The sequence below is a fragment of the Phocoena phocoena genome, chromosome 15 (assembly GCF_963924675.1).
Source record: "Phocoena phocoena chromosome 15, mPhoPho1.1, whole genome shotgun sequence".
Taxonomy (NCBI): domain Eukaryota; kingdom Metazoa; phylum Chordata; class Mammalia; order Artiodactyla; family Phocoenidae; genus Phocoena; species Phocoena phocoena.
Window position 1 is genome coordinate 83,482,666 of NC_089233.1, and position 24,507 is coordinate 83,507,172.

At 49.1% G+C, this 24,507-nt stretch overlaps 1 protein-coding gene across 4 annotated transcripts in view; it reads left to right on the top strand.

The window, feature by feature from the left end:
- Positions 1 to 376: 376 nt before the first annotated feature.
- GNAS (GNAS complex locus) overlaps positions 377 to 24,507 on the top strand; it is a 53,878-nt gene continuing 29,747 nt past the window's right edge. For 3 of the 4 annotated variants that reach the window (XM_065891893.1, XM_065891894.1, XM_065891895.1), the window contains exon 1: positions 377 to 2,282. In XM_065891893.1, the coding sequence (XP_065747965.1) occupies positions 377 to 2,282 (1,906 nt within the window). Of the gene's footprint in view, positions 2,283 to 2,503; positions 2,624 to 24,507 lie in introns of all 4 variants that reach the window. The other variant, XM_065891891.1, reaches the window with a different exon arrangement.

Here is a 24,507-nt window from a genome sequence, read left to right on the forward strand (position 1 = left end):
ACTACGAGCGATTTTCGGACCGAATCGGCACGCTCCTCTGATCCAAGCAGGCGGGGCTGGCCTGGAGCTGAGAGAAAGAGAGAGGAGGGGACGAAGCAGGCCTAAGGGGGGGGCCAGGGGCCGCCTGAGGGGATAAAAAGTGGCCAGAAAGGAGCCAAGACTCAACCAGCAACAATAGACTTGCTTCTGCCATGGTCTGGGGTTTGAGGTCCTGAACCCCTAGACCTCACTAGGGTTAGAAAGTGCGGTTGGAGAACTTTCCAGCTGGTACTTCAATTTTTTTTTTTTTTTTTGAAAATATTTTTTTCACCCTAGTTCGGTCGGGTGCTCCGTCTTACGGGGCCCCAAGTTTATTTTAAGAAACCGCCACCGTGTTATGGGCGTGCGCAACTGCCTCGACGGCAATAATATGTCAGGACAACGCAATATCCCCCTTGAACTCGGCGAACAGCCCGAGCAACCACCTTTGGAGGCCCCAGGGGCAGCTGCCCCCGGTGCTGGGCCTGGCGCAGCCGAAGAGATGGAGACCCCACCGCCTCACAGCGAGCCCATCCCCGTCGAGATTGAAGGCGAGGCCTGTGGACCCCCAGAAGTCTCCAGACCCAAGTTCCAGGACCTCAGCCAGGCCATCAAGGAAGCCGGAGCCCATGGAGACTACAGCCCACCTCCTGAAGAAGCCATGCCCTTCGAGGTCGAGCAGTCCAGCTTGGGAGCCTTCTGGCCTACCCTGGAGCACCCTGGAGACACCACTGGGGCCCATGCAGGCCTTGAAGCCTTCAGCCCACCGATCGTGGAGCCCAGAGCCTTCGGTGAGGCCAGGCCAAGCCTGGGAAGCTACAGCCCTCCTCCCGAAGAAGCTATGCCCTTTGAGTTTGAGCAGCCTGCCCAGGGAGGCTGCAACCAACCTCTCTTGCAGGTCTCAGACCTCGCTCCAGGAGGTCCGGGTGCGGGGGTCTCTAGGGCTCCTCCCGAGGAGCCCCGGGCTCTCAGACCTGAGAAAGCAGGCTTCGGAGGAGGATGCAGCCCTCCCCGTGAGGAGGATGTGCCATTTGAGTTTGATGGAGCAGCCTTTGGGGACGACAGCCCACCCCCTGGGCTCCCCCAAGCTATCCCACAAATCGACGGCCTTGGCGGCAACCAGATCGCGGCAGTCGCGGCCCCGAGTGCGGTCCTCCTCGCTCCCGCCGCGAACGAGCCCCCCCTCTGGGTCCCAAGCATCATCGGCAGCCCATCTCGAGAGGCTGTCAGACCTCCTCCACACTTCGCGGGCAACAGCCCCCCGATGGAGATCTCCGGACCCCCGCGCGAGATTGGCAGCGCCCCCGTTGGGGTCGACGACGCTCCCGTCAACGTGGACAGCCCCCCAATCGCGCTTGACGGCCCGCCCATCGAGGTCTCCCGAGCCCCAGTTAAGAGAGAGCAAGCAGAGGGAGAGAGACCCCCAGTTGAGGGAGAAGCAGCCGAGATGGAAGGAGGCTCAGCCGACGCTGCCGCGGAGAGAGGCAAAGTCCCCGATCCCGGAGACGGAGCCCCTGCCGCCGGAGCAGCCCCTGACGCGCCAGCCGCCGGGGCAGCCCCTGACGCGCCAGCCGCCGGGGCAGCCCCTGATGCTCCTGCCGCCGGGGCAGCCCCTGCCGGCCCTGACACGCCAGCCGCCGGGGCAGCCCCTGCCGCCCGGGCAGCTCCTGCCGCCCGGGCCGCCCCTGTCGCCCGGGCCGCCCCTGTCGCCCGGGCCACCCCTGTCCCCCGGGCCGCTCCCGCCGCCTGGGCAACCCCAGCCTCTGGAGCCCGACCCAAGATCAGTTTCCTTAGACCCCCCAGCCCCGAGATCCAGGCTGCCGATCCGCCTACTCCGCAGCCTCCTCGCGCATATGCCTGGCGGGGCAGGTCTGAGCGCAGCTGCTACCGCGGCCACGACGACGAAATATCGGTCAGCAGCGACAGCGGAGACGAATCCGACGATGGGACCTTCGGATGCCACCGCTGGTTTCAGTCCAGGCGAAACCGCCGCCACCGAAAGACCCAGCGCAACTTGCTCCGCAACTTCCTCGTTCAGGCCTTCGGAGGCTGCTTCTGCAGATCCGAGAGCCCCCAGTCCAGAGGCTCCCTCAGCCCCAAGGTCAAGAAGGTTGCCCTGGCGGAGAAGCGCAGACAGACCCACAAGGAAAGCGTGGAGAAGCGCGCCCAGAAGTGCGCAGAGAAGAAACGCAGCAAACTCATCGACAAGCAGCTCAAGAACGAGAAGATGGGCTACATGTGTACGCACCGCCTGCTGCTTCTAGGTAATGCGGCGGACTCTGCCCGTGGGGAGCAGGGCCGCCCGGGGGCCCCGGGAGTGGGTGGCAGGGCTGCCCGGTGGGGTTTGGGGCCCGGCGGCGGGAGGAGGGGGTCTGGGCAAAGGCGGGAAGAACCTGCCAGAAAGTTCCAGCTAGGGGCCCTAACTTTGCCCCGGGAGCGGGAGGGGCCTCGGGTGGGCTTGGGTGGCGAAGTGTATGCCCTTTAGGGAGAAAAGTGGTGCCGTACAACACTGAGGGTCGTTTCCAGCTGGACAAACCAGCGCCAGCGACCGTAAGACGTCGCCGAGTCGTGGGGTGGGGGACGGCAAGAAAGGCGGGGGCTTCAGGTGAGCCAGGAACTGCAGGGGAGGGCTCCGGGGTCGCTCAGGCTAGGCTGGCTGGGGCCGTTGGTGGGTTGGGGTCATTGGAGAAGGTGCGTCCCCGCCTCGCCTGGCACGGCTGCTTGGAGTAAGACGGCTTGTTGTTGGTGTGTGTTGGTGTCCATATTGTGTCCGCCTGTGCATGATATGCTCAAGCGTTCTTCCATTCCCGCCCCTGGCACCCCCAAATTACCCGCCGACTGTGTACTTGTACCGGGGAACGGGCTGTCTTGTGTTTTGCGCCATTGCGCGGGCAAAAACTTTACGTGTTCGCACACTCGGGTGGTACCTGTGCGCTGGCGCTCTGCAGTGGGCGGCGCGAAAACGCCCGAGAAGGTAGCGGGAGACGCTGGGCAGGATGTCGGGCCGCTGGCGGGGCGGGGGGAGGGGGCCGCCTCCGGCCGGCCTCCGTAACCTGTTTTCTGTCTGTCTTTCTCTCTTTTCTCCCTTTGCGCTAAGCGTTTCCTCACTTCTCATTCGTTCGCCCAACCCTCCCGCCTTTACGGTTGAAAAACCAGACACTCAGGTATCTGGGGCGTCCGGGGCTGCGCGCAGAAATTCGGTATTCTGCACACACTCTGCTCACCTGGCGGGGGATGGAGGGAGGAGGGGGAGAAACCCCCCCCCAACACTTAACCCGCTGTAGACGAGTCCCGTATCCCAAACCACACGGGTCTGGTTCCGGGGGGGAGGGGCTGGGGAGGTGGGAGGGGGCGTGGCCATGTTTAAAAAATATGAAATCATTTTTCTTCCTAGGGAAGAGCCTGAGGTAAGCCAATCATTTACCCTTTTACAGAATACAGTAGGAGGGGCCTGGTGTAAAGAGAGAGGGTTTGTGCGTTGGGAGTGGAATGCCCATCTTGTGTTTGAAATGCAATTAAAATAAAACTTTTTTTAAAATGCTTCCAGTGTATTTTAAGTGTGTGGACAGAATGTGATAAAACTGTGAGACATGTAAATGTTTGCATGTGAATTCTTTCAAGCAGCTTTAGCTGGGGGCAAAGAGGCTCAAAGGTAAGATCCTCTGCATATGGGCTTGGGATACAGAAACATTAAAAAGATGTTAATAATCCCATTGGAAGGGTACCTTTGGTGGCCCTGGCCTTCCCCCTCCTCCTCCCTTCACCTATGCCAGCTTTCAGGGTCCTCTCCCCTCTCCAGGACCTCCCTCCTCCCCCCCACAGCTTGACTCTCGTTCCACAGCTAATCAAAGCAGCAATTAGCAAAGGTCTGAATGTGGGGCTTAAGTGAAAATTTCAGATGTGAAACTCCACAATCTTAATTTCTTTATTTATTCTCTAAGACCTCTCAAGGGATTTCAAGATCACAACTTTTCAGGCGGTGCTATGTTTGTTTGCTAAATATTTTATAATGTGTGATGGTGTCCATTAATGACCTACGGGCATCACTGTTTGCTGTTGTGATATGTGCCTCTTACGCATCACAGTTTTACATGTGATGGTCATTCTATTTATGCCCACCCAGGGAAATACAGACAACATCATTTCCCCAAAAGCATCCAGGAGGGAGACAGTTTCACATTTCAGATACCTCAACTGCGTGGAAGGCACAGCGCCTCAGATGACAACGTGCTGTTTTCCTGCAGACAACTGATTTTGCCACAAGAGCCCCATTTCAATATCCCAAGCATAGCTCTGGGTAGCAAACCTGTGATGGGGGAGGCGGCCATAATTGGGGGCAGACAGGAGAGCCAAGTGAGGGCGTGCACTTGAGCCCTAATTGGCCAGTGCCCCTCATATGCCGGGGCCTCAGTTGCCTCATTTGTGAAATGAAACTTTCAAGCAGATCTTCACTAAATTCTCCTTTGCTCCGTGGCCTGAATCCCCTATTCTGGGGGTTGGGGAGCACCATCCACTTAAATCAGGACTGGAGCCTTAAACCATAGGTTATGCACGCATCAACTCTGTAGCAAACAGCCCGTGTCTGGGGCTGAGCCTTAAGAATAGTAGAAGTCTCCCTTGCTTACCCATGTTTTATATGCAGGGGGAAAAATTCACCTTAAGTAAAGGAAATTAGCTGGGGTCACCCTGCCATCATCCTGGCCCTGCACCCAGGTCAAGCCCGTTTGCATTCAGTGTAGTCCAGTGAAACGTGGGCCCTGTCTAGCGTGAACCTGAATTCAGAAAGCCAGATTGCCTGCTGTGGCAGTGTGGCTTGTTGAGCCAGGCTGCAATCTGACAAGGTTTCATTTTGCCAAAGTGACAAGAGAGGCACCCCGCTGGGTCTGAATTACTGATTGCAGAGGGGGAGAGGAGGCAGGATGAAGACCCACTTCCATTTAGGACAAGCCTTTTCACTAACATTTAGATCCTAACATATAAAACAAGACATCCGTATACACTGAGCACTGAAAAGGGAAGATCAAGTGACCATCCTTTGATAATTGGTGACGTACAGATTCATCTGTTGCTTTAAAACTGTATGTGTTTCTGTGTATATACCCTCTCCATTTTTATTGCCCAAACAGCTTAACCGCATTACAGGGACTCTTAAAAAGGAAAATGGTAGATAAATAGTTAGAAATAGATAGACAATCAGTAACATGACTGAAATTCTAGAATAGCTAAAAAGTTGAAGCCTTTTTCTTACTCAACACTAGCCAATAATAGACTTATTTCCATGTTTCTGTTGCCTTTCTGAATAATTTCGGTGGCTTAAACATGTTTTGGAAACCTAATTTGGGTGATTCCCTCATTTTTGTTAAGAATTGAAGGGACTTCTAGGCTAGAATTTCTTAGTAGCTGCTGAATTTATTAAAATTGTGCAGGCAAATGCTATTGTATGATAATTTATTTACGCCACCAGGTGCAACAGTGAGGCATCCATCTCATCCTGCTGGAGTGCCCTTTGCTTTGCTTTTTTATTTATTTTTAATTCAGCCATTTTTCCGTATTCAAAATGCCTCCACTGAGCTGTTTGGTGCAGTGGGAAGGGCATGGCTTACCAGGCCAAAAATCTCTTCCTTGCCTTTTAAAATCCAATTTCCATAGATTTTTTCTCAAAAAAAAAAAGCCTTTCTATACAGCTATGTTAATTTTTATCATTTGCCTACATTACATATACCATGGAAAACTGGTATTAAGCCAAAAAAAGTGGGGTTTGTCACCTTTTTGTACATTCCGCCCACCCCCAGCTTGAGAGGGATAGCCTCACTGCCTTCAGAATTGTTAGTAACCTGTAAGAGTAATGATTACACATAATGATAGCACTTTTTTACTGTATTTTTAAAAGCCTTTCTTCCAGTCACGTTTGTCCTTTGCAACAGCCTTGGGCAGTAAAAATGTGATGGGACCCCATTTCATAGGCAGGTAAACCAAAAGCTCAGAGATTAAATGTCAGGGACTTTTGCTCAAAGACTGCAAGGTAAGTGAAGGAATCAGAAGTTTCTAATTCAGTGCTTACCCCCAAAATGTGGTAATAAGTTATAAAGCGTCATTTCAGTGTGAGGCGTGATTATTGTTAAGTGCGCTATGTGCTCTTAAAATCCCTTGTCAGATGACAGGTGTCCCGCAGTCTTCTGCCTCCTGAATAATAACCAGAACCAGACAGATCCTTGGTTATAAATGTCCATTGAGTGTACGTGAAACGTGAGCCTCCTCATTGCTGGGATACCTGTCACTGCTGTGGTGATATTTTGTTTCCACATTTGCTGTCATTCGTCTGCCAACACTGCAGTCTTTGTTTGTTTGTTGGACTTCTTTTTTTAAATGCAGGTTTTCTTTAAAGTCTTTTTAAAACCCCCCAGAAGTGTTCTTTAGCAAGGTCTAAAGCTTTTTTCTTTACTCAGGTTTCCACTAAAAAATCATTATCATCCTCATTTAAAAATACAGTTGCTTTTCTGCATAGCCCCTCCATTATTAGTGTTAGAGTGTAATAGACTGTTTAGAATCTCCTGGCCTGGATCTAATGACCCTATTAAAATAACTCTTACTCAATATTCTTCATAGTGATTATTTCTTAAAAGTATTCCTTCCTTTCAGTCGGGGCTAATTCCTTCTTAGTGAGTGTCAGTACCTAATCTTGGAAATCACCTTTGACTTTTATGGGGGAAGGTTGGTATTAAACAAAAAAAAAAAAAAAAAAAACAACTTTTTTTAGAGATGGTAACCTAATTGACTCGATTTGAAATTCTCCATCCCAACCGTGTGTCTTCTTTATAGAGTTAATTTTCCCACCAAATAAACCATACCCCTCACCCCAGCAAAACCGTGGCCCTCCAAATCCCTCTCCATTAAGTGACTTTTAGGAGGCATGTAAATAGCAAATGAAAACTGGTCTCCACACTTCTTGGTTTCTTTAACCTGTGGCAAAGGCAGGGTTCTTCCCAACCCGCCTTGTGCCTCCTAGGGTTTCTAATGGAATGTGAAATTAACATGCCAGTTGTCCATTTCAAAATCGGATTCCTCTGCAAGTGTAGCAATGTTCAAAACAGAAAGGGCAGGGCCAGTTGCTGTGACAGGGTTCCCACCAGCAATTAAAACAGTTAGGCCATTCTAATTAACCCTCTCCAGCTCTGGTGGCCCCCCCAGTAAGAGGAACTCAGACTCGGGCCCTGTTAACACCAACCTCAACAGATTCCATTGAATTAGACTGAAAGGGTCTTTGTCCCATCAGATTCCTGTTGTGGCCTGTGGTCACCTGGGCATAAGATCCTCATCTCTTCAGGGAGTGAGAGAAAGATGGGCCTGAGTCTCTCTCTTTGGGATTCTGCTAACGAGTCAGCAAGTCAAAGTGGCCTTTATAAAACTGAGGAAGGCTAGTGGGAAGCCCCAGATACAAACTGGCCATTGGAGTAGGCCAAGGGAGGGGAGGGGTGTTTGCAGAAGAATCAGAGGAAGATGTGTCCTTTTCCTTAATTCCTCTAAAATGGGGGCCAGATACTAGAAATTGAGAGAAGCCTTGAACCCAGGGCCTGGCACATGTAAGTGTCTGATAAATGGTAGCCATTATGTTTAGAAATTTACTTTTCTTCCTGAACTTCTCTCTCCCTGGTCCAAGTGAGGGTTTGTTTTTTTGTTTTTGATGTTTTCTGTTTGTTTGTTTAATATTTTCTTGGCATACCATGTGGTATATGGGATCTTAGTTCCCCGACCAGGGATCGAACCCATGCTCCTTGCATTGGAAGTGTGGAGTCTTAACCACTGGACCGCCAGGGAAGTCCCTGGTTGTTTTTTTTGTTTTCTGTATTCCCCATGAGACCTAAAGTTCTAAAAGTCCCAGGCACCCATCCTGTCTTTCTGTCTCGACGTTTCAGAGTACACTCTTTGTACACGTTTTATAAATGAGGGTCAACCCAAGCCGTAGACTGACGACTCTTTGCCAAATTTATGATCGTGTGGGGTCACTGTTAGGTGCGCAACAGGATGAGGCGGGAACTTACTTTTTACCTGTCCTGAGAAAGTGCCGCCTACCTCCCTCTCGGAGCCCACAGCCCCCTCTGCCACTCCCCCTCTTTTTATTAGCTCCTATCTATAAACCAACCGGATACTATGGTTGAGCCCGGGGTCCTGAGCACGGATTGCTCTGTGCTTATTACACATGCAAAAAAAAAAAAAAGATTGTCTCTAGTTTTCCTTCCCGACAGCCAGATGGTGACGAAGGCCAGCCACTGGGAATGGAAGATGAGGAGACCTCCAAGAACGAGGTAGGGAACAACATACACACAAAAAAAAAAACCATGTTTGAATTTTCCTGTTGATCATCACACGCTTAGTTGAGATATGGGATGCTCTGTTCTCAGACAGCAAACGCTTGAGAGGTGTAGCCCCCTCCAATCAGAATTACTGGAGTAGTTTTACCCAGACAGCAACTGGGGGCTGTAATAGAGAAGGATGTTAGGTAACCGATCTGTGACACAGCAATGAAAATCAAGGGCGTGCGCCTCTGCCGTCCTTACTTAGAAGGAAAATCCCACGTTGCATTGCAGAGTAATTTGTTAAACCTCAGGAGAATTCCCGAGCATTTCGACTCCTGGAGTTCTGCCCACAGAACTTGAACATTAGATCTTACTAAATGTTTCTTAATGATTCAATTTGGGGCGAGGAGAGAGGTATAAAGGTAGAAATTGTTATCGGATCCCGAATTTATTATGAGTCAGTCAATGTTTCTGAAGTTGTCACACATACTCGATGTGTGGGACAGAGTACGTACCTTAAACTTCCTTTAATGAGTTGATAATGGGAAGGAAGATCTCTCATACCCACTTCTGAAGGAGTGGCACAGTCGAGCTTTCACGAGCTCCGTGTCATCATGGAGCGTCGATTCTTCTGAGGGAAAAAGAACTCGATTTGTCCAGCTCTTGACTCTCCCCCTCAATCCAAAGACCAGAGTACCTCTCTCCTCTTTCCTATTTGAACAGTTTTGCCTTGCCTCAAACTGATTGCTAATTTGCAAATGACCTTGGAGGCTTTTTTTATAGGGAACCTCCGTTCAGGTAAGTTTGCAGCTGTGGGATTTTTGCAAAGAAAGAATAATTCGTAAGATGAGGCACAGAAATTAAAATCAGGCATTGTGATGGAGTCCAGGGCCAAGAAGGGCTGCTTGCCAGGGCTCAACCCAGGGAAATAGGAACAAGGTCCTACGTCTCAGCTAGTGTCCATCCCAGCACCCTGCTGATCTTGGGGACCACATGCCTAGGCCTGTTTCTTTAGCTGTAAAAGTAGCTGATGGTTACCTTTGAAAAAGAAAAACCAATCTGTGGAGAATAGGCAGTGTTACTTAGGAAGTATATAGCTACTTAAATTGCTGGGGCCACTTGGACACCCCCTTTTAAGTAGATGCTACTTGCTTCTCTGTGGTTATATAAGGTAACTCCTAAGGTTTTTGGCCTTTGTGGGCTGCTGAAATCACAGAAAGTGTTCATCTTCATTCTTTATAGCTGTTCTCTATATAGGTCTGTTAGGCCTACAAGATGCTTAATTAACTTATTAATAAAATCATATACATCGTTCGGGGTCCTTCCACCCACTGCCTCCCCCCAATGTGGATTTTTTAATGACTGAATCTAGAATGGCGCAGAGATGGTGAAGGTGAGTTGATATTTCAGGTGGCCACTAGATGGTGAGACGGCACAGGCAGAAGAAAGGTGTCACATCTATAGTGAAAATGAGAGGGGAAGGGAAGAGCCAGCAGAGACAGAGGAGGGTCCCACTCCAGCTGCACCCTCCCACCCCAGCCCAGGACAAAGCCTGGATTTAACAGGACCCAGAGCTTTACTCAGACCTAGCCTATTATGTTTACGCTCTGACTTCTCCCTGCTGGCTCTGTGCTGGGATATTAGCATTTTCAGGGGGCTCTGTCTAACAAAGGGGTCTTCCATAGGCGTTCTGTTGCCATGGGGACCATCCTGTGCGATGTAGGGTGTTAGCAGCCTCTCTGACCTCTACCCACTTGACGCCAGTAACACACACACACACAGCCACAGCCTACCCCACCAGGCACCACCACATACGCAGTGTGACAACCAAAACTTCCTGTAGTCGTTGCCAAGTATCCCCTGGGGTGGAGGGGGGCGCAGAAATCATCCCCAGTTGAGAACCACTGCCCTAACATTATCAACATCAAATCCTGGGGAAGGTAGAGATCATACAGGTCAGAACGTGAACACCTTAAAATAAAAAATTATCTTCAGAGAAAAGGCTGTTGGCTTCAGTTACTAATAACCAGTCAGAAAGGTTTATGCCAGTGTTGGTGAGCCTACATTCCAGGGTAGAACTAATTTCCAAAAATCTCTGAAAAGAAGGTGACCTAAAAAGTCACCAGCTGACCCTAAATAGAATAGAAAAGGGTGGAAATAACGAATCGGTCTAAGACTCTGATTAACCAAGTCAGTCCCGTAGCTAATCAATGGGCCAGGATAAATCGGGGCTTACATAGACTTTAACCCTTAAATGATCACATCTACCACTTAGGGGTTCTTTAGGGGCCTTTGTCTGCAGCAGGCAGGGAATTCTCCCCGTCTGGTGTGTGTACGTTAATTCACTGTGCGTCGTGGAGGAGGGTGGCCAAGATAATTGGCACTGATACTCAGATGGCTGCTGGTCATATATCAGCTCTGGGATGGCTGGGGACCCACCTTGTGTGTGTCCCACAAAACGCAAATGGAGCCTGTGATTGGCAGTGCGTACACGCCTGCCATGGGCGTGGGCCCTGGGGGTCACCTGAGCCCCACGACCACAGGGAACCAGCCCACTGGATGGAGGTGCCCCCTAACCTATAGCAACTGATATTTCAAGGCAGGAAGCTGTAGGGGTGGGATAGGGGGCAGTGGAAGGAATGCCTCTGAATGTACTGAGGAAGGTAAAATGAGATCTTTTAGGAATAAAACATACCTGTGCCAACAGGAATAAGAACCTAGGGACATTTCCTGATCAAGAGAGTTGCACTTGGCTTTTGATAAGATGGTAGATGCACCCTGCCCACCCCCTCATCCTAGGGCAGATTCTATAACCAATATCTTGGAATAATCACAACAGGAATACATCATTTTTTAATTTTATTTTTTACAAAATTTTTTAATGAAGTATAGCTGAATAAATCATTTTGCTTTTAAATAGTGGTCTAGGCCCCCAGCTTGCACCTAATGAGTCTCTCCCCCAAGTATCCCTTATGGAAGGAGACTTTATCGCTTCTTTATTATATTTTGAGCCTAAAACACTTATATTTTTGCCCCCTTCTGATCTTCCAATACAGTTATTACAGATTCATCAGAGATTTAACTTTTTTTTTTTAAGTTTTTTTTTCTTTTTCCTTAGAGAATTTGGAATGTGTGGCCTTTAAGTTAATTGCAAAGTCTAGAAGGGAAAGCAGAAAACAAAAACCCCACTCTCCACTCCAGACACCTATATGAACTTGGACTTCTGCTTTTACTGTTAAGATTACTTTAGGGTAAAGGGTGGAAACTGATTGGTAGTTTGATCAATTATATATTGGACATGTTAAATTTAAAATATCATTTTTTTTAATAGGTTTCAAGTTTAGTTAAGTGAAGTGCCCCCTAACTAAGATGATCTTATTGCAGAATCCTCAGAACTACCCAAGGCATGTTTTTTGAATGTTGATTTTGACTTTTTGCCTGGGACCAAGTGCAGCATCTTTCCAAGGGAATGCTTAGAAGGCTCCAGGCAGAACCCAAAAACAAATGCCAGACGTTAGGGGAAAATTTTTAAAAGTTGGATTGCCAGAAAATAATAGCTATTTATAATTCAACACTTAGGTGATTTCATTTCTTCCTTCTTAGCTGCTAAAAGGGAAGCGTATTAGATCATTTTGTTTTGCAAACAAACGGCCAGGGCTGATTTTAAGATGGACACTTGATGGAGGGTCGCCCTTTCCAAATGCAAGTCTTTGGGCCTTTTCCCGGTGGGATCCGGTCACTCTGGAGCGCTGTCAGGAATCTTTATCCTTGGGCGGTTGGGATGGGGTGAGCTTGTTATCATCCTTCGCTGTCTCCCCACGTTGCCTTGATTGTAGAGGGGGCGGGCAGAGGGGCCCAGGATCGTGGAAAGAGCACACTGGGTAAATGTTAGCGGGCTCTCATTTCCGGAACCTTGGTTGATTGAACTGCTCTATTCAGAGATTCCATGAATTTGCCAGGTGACATCCAGAAAAAGCCAGAGTTTGACGCTTTTTTTTTTTTTTTTTCCCCCCCGGTACGCGGGCCTCTCACTGTTGTGGCCTCTCCCGCTGCGGAGCACAGGCTCCGGACGCGCAGGCTCAGCGGCCATGGCTCACGGGCCCAGCCGCTCCGCGGCATGTGGGATCTTCCCGGACCGGGGCACGAACCCGTGTCTGCTGCATCGGCAGGTGGACTCTCAACCACTGCGCCACCGGGGAAGCCACAAAATTGGACTCTTAAAAGTACATGTTATGATGATTCTGCCATGGTCAAGATAGGGGCTTAAGTTTGGTGGGCCATCCAACAGAAAGACAGGGGGGATCTCCCTGTGTTCACCTTTATGTAGAAAGAGGTAAAGACCCAAGGGACAAATCCAAAACCCTTGCAGAAATCTTATCCTGAGACTTAAGTTGCCAGACGGCAGAGGCCTCACTTCTCTCTTTCTTTCTGGCCCTAGAACCTTGACTCCCCAGAGATAGGGTCTGACTTCTGATATTAAGGCAGGCTCCAAGCTGGGCACTGATCTTTCATCCTGCCAGGAAGAAAGGGTCAGGAGACAGACCACCAGGGCTGCCTTTGATGGAGAAAGCGGCGTGCTCTGTCCCATTCTCCCCAGAGGTCCGCACAGCTCAGAAATGGGGGAGCAGAAATCAGCCTCTTAAGAGATTCCCTCATTTTTTCCTTGCTTTCCCTTTTTTTTTCTCTCTCTCTTGCGATTTTTTTTTAAGAATAAGATTCTTATTTTAAGGGGGTTTCTGAGCAAGAAATACCTTTTTTTTTTTTTTTTTTTTTAAAGGGAAAGAGACGAGAACACCAACGACTTAGGGCTGAGAAGTAGAGACAATAAAATAAAGCAAGGCTGCTCAGAACTGGCTGGCAGATGGCGCTCGGCTTTTACTATTGAGAGCCTGGCTTTTCAAAATTCACCTAAGGCAGAATTCCACGGCCCCTCCCCTAATCCTCTTTCCCAGGGACACAGCTCCCGCCCTCAAGGCCCAGGGATAGTTTTAAAGGTGTTCCAGTTGAACAATTGATATATGAGGTCAAACCCTGTCCCTTTTATTTATCTTTTAAATATTTATTTATTTGGTTGGTTGCACCAGGTCTTAGTTGCAGGAGATGGGCTCCTTAGTTGCGGCTCGCCAGCTCCTTAGTTGTGGCTCGCCAGCTCCTTAGTTGTGGCACAAGAACTCTTAGCTGCAGCATGCATGTGGGATCTAGTTCCCTGACCAAGGATGGAACCTAGGCTCCCTGCATTGGAAGCGCAGTCTTATCCACTGCGCCACCAGGGAAGTCCCAATCCTGTCCCTTTTAACTAGTGGCTCTATTAGACCCTAGCCAGTGCGGGAACACACACTATCACAATGACCTCTAAATTCCTAGGCCGTGTGTGTGCCCTAGGTCTTCTGGGAACCAGTCTCTGAGACCTTTGGGCAAATTGCTTTATCTTCTGGGACCCAGTTTTTCTCATCTGAAAAATGAGAGAGATGTCCTTCTCACTTTAAAAGTTCTTTAACTCTCTTATTAAAAGTTGTAGTAGAACTGGTATGCCAAACCACCCCCCTGCTCCGCCACACACACTCTCTCTCTTTCTTAAAGTATCCTTTTCAAAATGGCAGCTTGTACAGGCAATTTTAGGCCTATCTTTTGCCCTTTGGCACATAATTAATAATTTCTGAGAACCCATCCCTGGGAGAATCTCTGCAGGATGCAGAGGAGAGTGGGACATTCTTTCTCACCCCAATCAAGGGCTAGAAAAGAAATTCAGAGGTGGATTGAGGTCCTTTTTTCCAGCAGGGAAACCCAGGGAGCCTTCCTGGAGGAGTTAGCATTTGAGACAGTATGGGAAGATGCAGGGAAATGAGAGAGTAGACTTTGGGGTGAATGCTCGGTGCTGTCTTATAGAGAAGATACTGGCTGAGAGTAAATCCTTATGGTTTTTTCATTCGTGGGAGCATCATTGGGTTTTTGAGGGTCTCAGATTTCAGAGCTAGTTTTAATTTTCTCCCCTTTACAACCCTTCTCTACCTCTCAGGGCTGCAAACCCGCTGAGCACTCATTCAAGAGTCTTCTCCGTCTAAGGATGGGACCCGCACCCTCCATCTCAGGCCCAACCCTGGACTTGGGGGAAGGTCACTTCTGTCTTGTTTAGGCCAAGTTCCAGTGGAGGGGAGGTGAGATCTGATGGTGTCTGGGGCCGAGTTCCTTGGTTCCGAAGAGAACAGGCATCCTTGCCGTTTCTTCCCCCCACCTCACCTCCCCTCCCTGCAGCAGCTGTAAAATCATGAGGTCATCTATTTGAGAAGGGCCACGTGAACTTACCATGCCAGGACCTACCAAGTCCCGTCATGGGAGTTTATTCCTTTCCAACGAAACTTACCCTCCATATACTGTTCTTAGATACATTCTCTTCCCTCCCTCTTTTATAGTTGAACAAAGTCAAAGGGACTGAATAAAATATATTAACTTCGGGCAAAAGCTTCCCCCGCCCTGCTAGTAAAAAATCCTCTTCTTTAAGTCAACAAACTATTCCAACATGCTTCTCTTAAGCTCCTAATCACCTGGGGCTCCTTTAAAGCTTTTCTGACCTTTTTCCTTCTCACACCTTCCGACCTATAGCCCTGAACCTTGGACGAGGTGGGTTAACAAAGCCCCCCCACCCCGGGGAAGGGGGTTCCTCTGGATGCTGGGGTCCCTGGGAAAGCAGGGCAGGTGTGCTGCCCAGTTTCTAACACCTTTTCTGGGCCAGTAGAGCTCCTCCCCCACCAGAGGTCAGCAGAGAGCTCAGAATGGCTGGGATGCTCGCAGGAAGTGGGATCACTTAGAATTTTCTAGATGAAATGTAGGAAAGCCCTATGGAAAAAAGCCCCAGGTTTCAGGGGATGTCTCAGGTTGCGGTCTCATCCTGTGCTGGGTTCCTGGGAGTTTAGTTTTAACACCAATCCTGCCATTCTGTGCTTTGGGGGAACAGGGGGCTTTGGTCTGTTCATTTGATGGGTTTCTTTGCCAGTTTCTCCCCGCCTCCCCCACCCCCACCCCCCCCTCTCCGGACAGCACGCACATCTTTACCTTCTAGGGGGCCATGCCCTCTTAGAACTCAGGGTCTCCCACACAGGGCCAAACCGCCCACCTTCGCTGCCCACAGGACTGGGAATCCACACCCCATACTTTCCCTGACCCCTTTCCCTTTTTCTTCCAGAAGTCGTACTTATTGTTAAAATGACATTATAATATTACAGGAAATCCCCCCCGTCCCGCCCTTATCCTGTCAGGATTTTATATCTCCTTATCTCCTCCTGTTCTTTACCCAGACGTATGGATGTTTCTAAAGAGGGTACTAATCGCGGTGTGCAAACAACTTCACCTTTAGCTCACCCCCCAGCCAACACACACTGACTTCCTGAGCGCCTTTCCCACATTCTCCATTGTGTCTTTTCAGGGTTCTTTTACTAGCTCAGCGCTTTCCCTGGGGTGGGATGGGGGGAGGGGGGAAGGAATCTGAATTCCTTTTTTTGTGTTTCCTCCCCCGAACTTTTGTGAACTACTCCAAAGTTAAAAACCAGCTCCCCCCAAACCAGTTCTTTATTGTTGAAAGACAGAGAAAGAAGGTACAAAAGGAAGGAAAGAGCCACAGAAACACAGAGATGAAATGAAAAGTTTGAAAGGGAGAGAAGGAGGAGAGAAGAAGGGGGAGAGAGAGAAAGAGAAGGAAAGAAAAAGTGCCTTTGCTATACTTAGCTCTAGACACTAGACGTGGTCCCTGCCCTCTAGGAACTTAGAGTCTGGAAGGGCCGAGGCAGAGGCGTGGGGTGCAAGGAATGCAAGTTGCCCCAGGCAGAGGATGGAGAGCTGCCAGTGCCTGCACAGCTGAGGAGCCAGGCTGCCCTCAACTGGAGGACTGGGGAGGCAGGCCCAGGAGTCTGGCGGGGGCGGGGCGGGGGGGGGGAATCGCCCCCTCCCCGTCCCTCTGCCCCATGGGCCCCATGGGCCCATGTGGGTCCCAGGAGCGCACCGAGTAGTACAGGGACTGGAGGGCTGGTGGAGAGTGCCAGGACCAAGGCCCCCACCTCCCTTCCCCACTGTCCCCTGAGCTCTGACCACTGCCCTCTCTCCCACAGTCGGCCCTTTTTCAGTTTCCCAAATGTTCCTCTCCTGACCCTAAAATGATAGCTCAATTTTTTTTTTTTAATTAGTAATAAGCCCCCTTCTGGCATGACCTAACTTTCCGAGTGTTTTCACCAGCCTTACCCCACGGAGTGGTTTGATTTTAAGAAATCTGGCACCCGTTGGACCTTTTTGACCTAAAAAAAAAAAAGGCCAATCTTTATGAGTTCTTTGATAATTACTCAAGACAAAGCAAAGCAAATCTTAAGGCTGAAAGCAAACACCCTGTATATTACGTATACATCTCAGACGTTGAGGAAATCCTTAGAAGTTTATAGGTTAGCGTCCTCTAGAACTTGGCTCCGGCCAGACCCAGTATAGGCATTGTGTGCTTTTTTTTTCCTTCCTTCCTCCCTTCCTTCCTTTCTTCCTTCCCCACACTTTTGAAAAACAAGTTTTATTCTCTTGGGTATGTTCATTAGAGAGGGGAGACAGCTCTATTCAGTGAGGAAGGGGGAGGGGGATTCTGCAGCAGGAGACAAGATTGATTGCTTTGTGCTGGGGGGCCCCCAAGTGCACATCACACCCAGATGCAAATCTCTCAGGCTATAAAAAAAAAAAAAAGCACAACACGAGAGCAGATTTCAGCTTCCTGGCATTAGTGGGGAAAATATTCCGTCAGCTGCCTCTGTGTCCTGTGCCTTATTCATTAGCTCAAGTGAAAAAAAAAAAAAAAACCCAACAAAGTCTTGTCCTAATTTGTTGTAGTAGGGCTCCATTCTCCCAAGTTCGGGACTTAAAAAAAAAAAAAAAAAAACACAGCCCACTGAGGCAGAAGAGGTTTGCTAGGTTGGCCAGGATTTGGTTTGTTCTCAAGGTTTAACTTCCCTCCACCAGGAAAAGTTCACACTTTTCCCAAGCCCCCAGAAGTTAGAAATGTGTTACTAATTGATTGGAGCTAAATTTGCATTGCTTTGAAACCCAGCAAAATTGCCCATTAGGGGCCAGTAGGGGGAAAAACAATTGCTGTCCTAAGAGTCAGGAAAGGGGATTTGCCACCAATATGCTTATCAAATGGACCTTCTGTGACCTTTAAGAATCGTTGGGGAGAGGGGGTCGTGGCTGTTCTTCAGAAAAAATAAAGAAAAAGTTGTTGGAAAGTGTTTAATGGGAATTTAGCATCCAGTGACACGCCTAATTGAGGGAAATCATGGTTCCAAATGAAAACAGTTGTCACGAATTAATTTTTCAAGTTTCTGACTATTGGCAGATCTGAGGTTTACCTCATAAGTAGACTGTGTCCAGCTTGGCAAAGAGCATGGAATACTGCCCAGTTCTCGGTGCAAATGCTCCCATTTTCCCTCACCGATAAGTTCTTTCCTAATTTGGGGGTTAAATGGGATGTCGAAATGGCTGTTTCCTTTTTGCCTTTCTAGTAGCATCTGTTAACTTGCAGTAGCTGCTCAGGTGTCTGCCAAGCCTCCCAGAAGGATGAAATCCTTGGCCGGGTCGGTGAGTTGGCCTTCGCTGGGGCATTTCCATTTATTCATTCATTCACTCAATATACACCTAATATGTGCCCTTCCGCGTGGGGAAGATAAAGGTGTAAGACATTGCTGCTCCCTTTGAGCAAAACAGCCCCAGGAAGTTAAGCGTGGACCGTCGCTGCCCGGTGATTAAATAGGGAATAGACATGGCAGCTAAGAAAAGATGGAAAGGTTGTCAAAAAACAGACTTTAGCGGCCTTCTGACACTACTCCAACCTAGTTAAGCAAAGCAAATCGGTGGTTACATGAAATTATTGTTGAGTCCTGATAATGAGATTGCGGAAAACCCCGAAGGATCCGCTTGGGTCAAAACTAACACCCGTCTGTAGATACTGGACGGGCATACAGTTCAGATTTCCATGCCAGTCTGGGGCTGAACAGTTATATGCCAACAGCGGGGACGGGCCTTCTGCAGGCGCAGTGTGGGCCTCAGAGATGCTACGGAACCGATGCCTTTCTCTGGGAGGTGTTGTCCTGGGGCTCACTGGGAGAGCTGAGGCGTGGGCTTGCTTTCAGAAGGGACTCCAGAGGCCTGGCCCTGGGGTGGTGAGAGAACTGCCTTTAGCCCCATCTCTCTTTGTTTTCTGATCTGTCTGGAGCCTAACTATGCCTTCCAGGATCTTCAAGGACTGAGATTCTCTTTGGGGTAGCCCCAAACTTCTTCCACCGAACCTTAGAATCTTCTGTGTCTAGGGTTTGTATTCTGAGGGGTGGGGTGAGGGAGTGTTTGTAGTTTGCAGCCAGAAGTCCTGAGGTGCTGTGGAGTGTTTTCACCTAGCTTGGGCCCTCCATCTTAGCTTCCGGGCTGCCCTCCATTTTGGCTCCAGTCCTCCATCTTAGGTCCTGGCCTGTCCTCCATCTTAGCTTCCGTCCTCCATCTTAGGTCCTGGCCTGTCCTCCATCTTAGCTTCCGTCCTCCATCTTAGATCCTGAGCCCTGGGCCTCTTTTTCCTGTTTCCTAATGCAAATAGAGATCTGCGATATTCAATAGTATAATTAATTCCCGGTCATTGTGGGAAGAAAAATGCACTCTTAATTCCAGAATTTAATTTCCAGTTTTTCTTTCACAAACTTTTCAATCATCTCTTCAGTAGCCTTGGAAGAGTCGTTTTATCTAAAGGTCTCCTGTAATGCTCAGCACAGGGTATGTGATTTTTATAAAATATGTGTGTGTGTACAGATAGGTAGATGGAGAATTTTTATTTTAGCTATACGATGAGGGAAGTGCTTTCGTGAGGGCTACTGAACTGAAGGAACTCCCAGACGACAGGGACTGGTTTGATTCCATGAGTAAAATTCAGGTTTACAGAATTATTAAGTTTGGGCTTCTCCTTGTTTGTGAAATTTTCATGCCCTTCACCTGAGAGGCACACTAAGAAATCAATGTGAGTGAAAACCCATTTTCAGGGCATAAAGCGAAGCTTGTTTACCAGCTCAGGAAAAAAAATCAGTTTGCCAAGTCACTTTGAAAACGTCCTTTATTACAAGTGGCTGCCTCTGTAAATGAATTAGTTATGTGCAATTACTTCCCCACCGCTGGCCTGATGCTCCTCTCTTGAATCCGGACCACTCTGCTAGGATACCTTGAAAACGATGTCCATCCTAAGAGAAATGATTGGAAAGAGATGGGGCCACCAGGGCGCCAAGAATTACAGTGAGCAAACGATCCCACTGCTGGGACTCAGGCTCTGGCTACAGAGTCCCCTTTCAAAGACATCTGAGACGGGGAAGGCTGAATTTTGCTTTCTGCCTGTTCAGGGATGAGCCTTTGGCAAATTTGAGAAGGTGGGGCTGGCCCCCAGGCCTCCTTACCTCCCTGCAGGTGGCTGTGTTCTGTTCACTTAATCCCATTAGCCGGCAGAGGCTTACGGAGCTACCCTTAAGGGACGTTTGCATTTTAATAAAGAGCTCTCCGAGGCCAGGAAGCTGAGAGAGTCACATTTTTAATAGTGGAATAGAATTCTAACAGGAGGCGGTGGAGGAAGACAGGGGAGGGGGCGTTAGGGCAGTTGACACCTGAGCCCCGTTCTCCCCAGCCCAGCTCTCTGCACCCCCAGTTCAGTGAATTGGCTCCCTCTCCCCTGCCCCCGTGACCCCAGGACTTTCTCCCCCACCCCAGCTCTCCAGGTACAGCTTAGTGGGTGGTAGGAGGGGGCCCCCATCCGAATGGCAGAGTCAGGTCCAGATGGAAGCTTCGGGTGCCTGACTCATTCCGGCTCAGGCCGGTAATAACAAGCCCCATGTTTTTCTCCAGCGTCCACTGCTCTGACACACAGAATAGTCAGGAAATAAAAGATTTGAGTACTATACAGCTGCTTTGCTTTCTCTAAAAAGGGTGGGGGGGGGGGAAAGTCGGGGGTTGGGGGGAGAAAGGAGCAAGGAGGCAGGAGTCCAGGCCAGCAAATAATGAAGCAGCACAAACAAGGTTGCTGCTGGCGTGTTACATAAACAGCCCCACCACCCCGCGTTGCAGCCCGAGGAAAAAGTGGTGCTTTAGTGACACTTGGGTTGGTTTCACACCTGAGCTAGGAGTTACTCAGAGGTGCATTAACAACTAATGATTCAATTGAGGGAGGCCTGGATTGCCATTTTGACTTGCCAGATATTAGCATACCCTTCTAGAAACCCGGAAGCCTGCCAATTAAGCTCCCCAGTGAAACTCAGAAGGGGCCTTTCCAAGATGCATGATATTTAGGAAAAGGAAATTAAGTTAATTTTGAAATGTTTCCTTAAAATCGAAGTAGTTGAAGGCTGGGATGGATATTATGAATTCCTCACATGATACGAGTTTGAATAATGTCATGGATTCCGAAGGCACAGCTCAAAAGTACTCAGGGCCCTGGGTTCCTTTTCGTTCTTTTTAATTTTTTTTTTCACCCTTAAACATTACTGCATTGCTCACCTGAAATGTCCTTTTTAGAAAGTTCTCTGATAGCTAACAGGACAGAATGACGTTTTCACAAAATGAGATGAGATGCCATTGCCAGAGAGAGCCCGGGGCACTGCAGTGGCCGTGACAGGAGTGTCACCCAGGGGCTCGGTAGCACTCGGCGGGGAGGAGGAGGGCATTTCATTATGCGTCTAAGTTATAGCTTTATTTCAAACACAAACACGCAGGCTGGCGAGGATATTAAATATGCAGTCACGCTTTCCCTCCGAGCGAGGAAGGCGCTTGGATTTTATCTTCCCAGATCCAGAACCTGTTTACTTCCTTCCAAGCAGCTTCCTCCTGCCCTTTAGATAAGTCAACGGGGAGAATCGACCTCCAAATGTGGCTAAATTGCGACCCCTGACAATGTCTGGTAATTAGGGAGCCGGGCGTGGACGGAGCAGAGGGCTGCGGCAGCCGGGAGGGATAGCCCTGCAGCACCTAGGCTGCTGCCGCAGAGGGGCCAGCTCCAAAAACATCGATTTCTCTCCCCACCCTCCCAAGGTTAGGAATCTGCTTAGAACTCTCTGCTTCCTGCTAAAATTTCCATCACCAAAGGGCCTGATTTCAGGCAGAGAAAGGACCACTTTAGCAAATGAGAGGAGAGGAAAGCAGAGGGTCATTTCAGCTGCGGCAAAAATCAGCCATGCCATTTTCCCTGACAGCACTTTAATTATGATGAAAGAACAAGATGGTTTTTGGTTTTTTACCGAGGAAGCTTGTGGTGGGGGGAAGGGGAGGGGGCTCTGAAAGAGATGCGAGTGGAGTGCAAAGCGGGCTGTCACCGCGGGCTGATGTATACACTGAAGGAGGGAGGGAAGCGCCCCCCGCGCGGTCCTGGGTCCCGGTCCCCGTTGCGCCGGTCAGGCCCGCTGTTTGCAGGCAGGGGTGAGCCGGGCATAGGAAGGGCCGGTAGGGCAGAACTTAGCCAGCTGCTGGGTGCCGGCTTCCCCCTTCCCCTCTGTGGGGTGAGCTGTGACTTTAACCCCGAGCCTTGGAGGGCGCGCGGGGAGGGGGGGGCCTAGCTTGTGTTCTGCTCCATCGGCTTTGAAAGCAGCCGAGGGGTTTTCAGTGGCCCTACGTCTCATTCTTGAAAATGGTGGGTTGTGTTTTTTTTTGTTTTTTTTGTTTTTAAGTCAGGTGCTTGGTTCAAATGGCCATTCCAGGGCCTTGGAGCTGCAGAGGAGCCCAGAGAGAGCCCTGCAGGCCTGGGGCTGCTGTTCTGAGGGCAGAGGCGGCGTTTTAGCGATGGGAAAAGAGGTGGAAAGCAGATTTAATCAGTTTCTTTCAGCTCCAGCGAGAATCAGGGAAAGGGCCCATTTCCCCTTCCCCCCACCCTGCGTTGACCTTAGACATTGAGCCCTCAGGAACCCCCACCCACCCCCGCCCCCAACTGGGCTGCTAACAGCCCCTGAAGGTGGCCCTGGGATTCGTGCTGGCACAGTCTCTCAGCTGAAAAGAGCCTTAGCTCCTTGGCCTGGGAATGTGAGGAAGAAAGCACCCACATGCATCCACATTGCCCGCGGGTCCCCAGGGATGGAGGGAGCAAGGGGCGGGGGGACAAAAAGGCATAGAAGGTGCATTATTTCAGCCCCCTCCTCCGTTTTAGGACCCTTTCGTGCCTTGCAAACACCAAGTGCAGGCTGCTGGAGAGCCTCAAGGACAGAACAGGAGAGATGATCTGACCCTGCTCACCTCTGCTGCTTTTGTGTAACTAAATTACCCGATGTCTCTGTTAAAAGTGATGTCGCCCAGAGAGAGCACCCCGCAGCCTTGCAATAAACACCGAGGGGCCTTATTCCCCTCTCCCCAGGGAGGCTCTCTATGTGGCAAGTTCTCCCAAACAATCCGTGATTTTCCTGGGATCCCTTATGCCCCTGACTGAATCATCGTGCTGCTGGAGACCCTTCTGATTTTGATGATGATTACCGGGTAGAGGATAATGAAACAGCAGGGACTTAGGGCTTTGTGCGGTAGGTGAACGATGGACATTTCCGAGTAAAGCCACTTTATTTCTTGCACTTACCAAGAGGATTCACAAGCCAGATGCAACATCTGCGAGATCTTATGGGAAGGGGTAGGGGTCTTGGGATGCTGAGGCGGTACTGCAGGGATACAGAGATGCCTCCTTCTTCTAGAAAAACTGCAGTGTCCCCATCTGAGCCCAGCCAAGAGGCAAATTCTTTATCTGGACGCACGGTGATTCTGCCTGCTGCATAGACGGAGGAACCGTGATCCTGCTGATTTCAATGGGCCGGTTGAGGAGAAAACATGAGGGGAAAAAAATCTTTATTTTTCTCAGTTTTCCCTTTTCTGCTTGGAAAACAATTTTAGGAGCCGGCAGTTCAGTCTGCAAGGAGGAAGGGGCAGCATCCCAACTTACGACCGTTGGAGTGTTTAGATATTTTAGAGGAATTTCAGTTTGGAGGAAAAAAAACAAAAAAAGACAAGACAAAAAAGCTTGCTGAGTGGGGGGTGAGGGGGGTGTCAGAGCAGCCCACATTAGAAGGCTGTACCTTTTCAATGTCGGAATAAGGAAAGTGTGTGAGGGTTTTGATCCAGTCTTAGAAATAAATAGGCACTTTGGAAAAGGAAAATATCCCGTTCTTTGAGAAACAGGGTGAGGTGATCGGTTAATGTCGGGTGGTGGGGGTCATAATCCTGTTTGAAGAATTGGTCTCATTTTTCATGTCAGAATTAATATTGGTTGAGATTACATGGCTTCTTAATTTAGACCATTTACATTTTATAGAGTGCTAAAAAAGAGGGCTCCAAGCCACTTTCTGGCAGCAGCGAGGCCAAGTAAATAGGAACAGTATAACCTTTAAAAAAATCCGTTCTCTCTGCCGTCTCTTCACTGGCGAATTTTGAGTCATTTAGCACAACCTGAAAACTCAGATTTTTGTTGCTAGAAAAAGTAATGCTTCCTACTATAGTATGGTCTTTGTTTGTTTGTTTTTTGTTGTTGTTGTTTTTTTTTTGTCGCCCACAATTTCCTATTCTGGTGATCTTTTTGACTTGAGTTTTTGTCTTCTTGACACCAAAGCATCCAATCAATTTGGTCGAAAGTTCAATCATGGAAAAGCAACTGGTTTTGTCCACAGACAGCCGGTTTGTCAAATATTTGAGAAACAGCTCATCTGACCACCTACCCTGACATCCCCCCAACCCAGTGCTGTAGGGAAACTTATTTTTAGGAATTGGAGGGAACAGACCTAGAAGCCGTTCCTCTGCTCTCTGAGGAATGAGGAAGTAGAGGGGACACGAATAAGATGTCATAGACCCTCTCGCTTTCTCTGCAGTGGCCATCTGAAGTCTGCAGTAGAGGGGAGGTAGGGACACCAGTCTTTACAGGCAGGCGTGCAGAGGGGGGTCTTTATGACTAGGCTCTTGGCAACATCACGGTCAGGGTCAAGATTTGTCTGGTGCCTGAGGCCATCTTAGGATGTGGTGAAGGCTGAGACCACCTGCCCTCATTTTGTTTTAGGGTACCACCAGCCCAGTGCAGCCAGTGAACAAATAAGGACGACAAGTGTTGCTTTTATAGAAAAAGAAAAAAAAAGCGTCATGATTCAGTTTCTTGAAAAAGCCGCCCCCCATCCTTTTATCTCAAAGTCACCATAACTAGGACTCC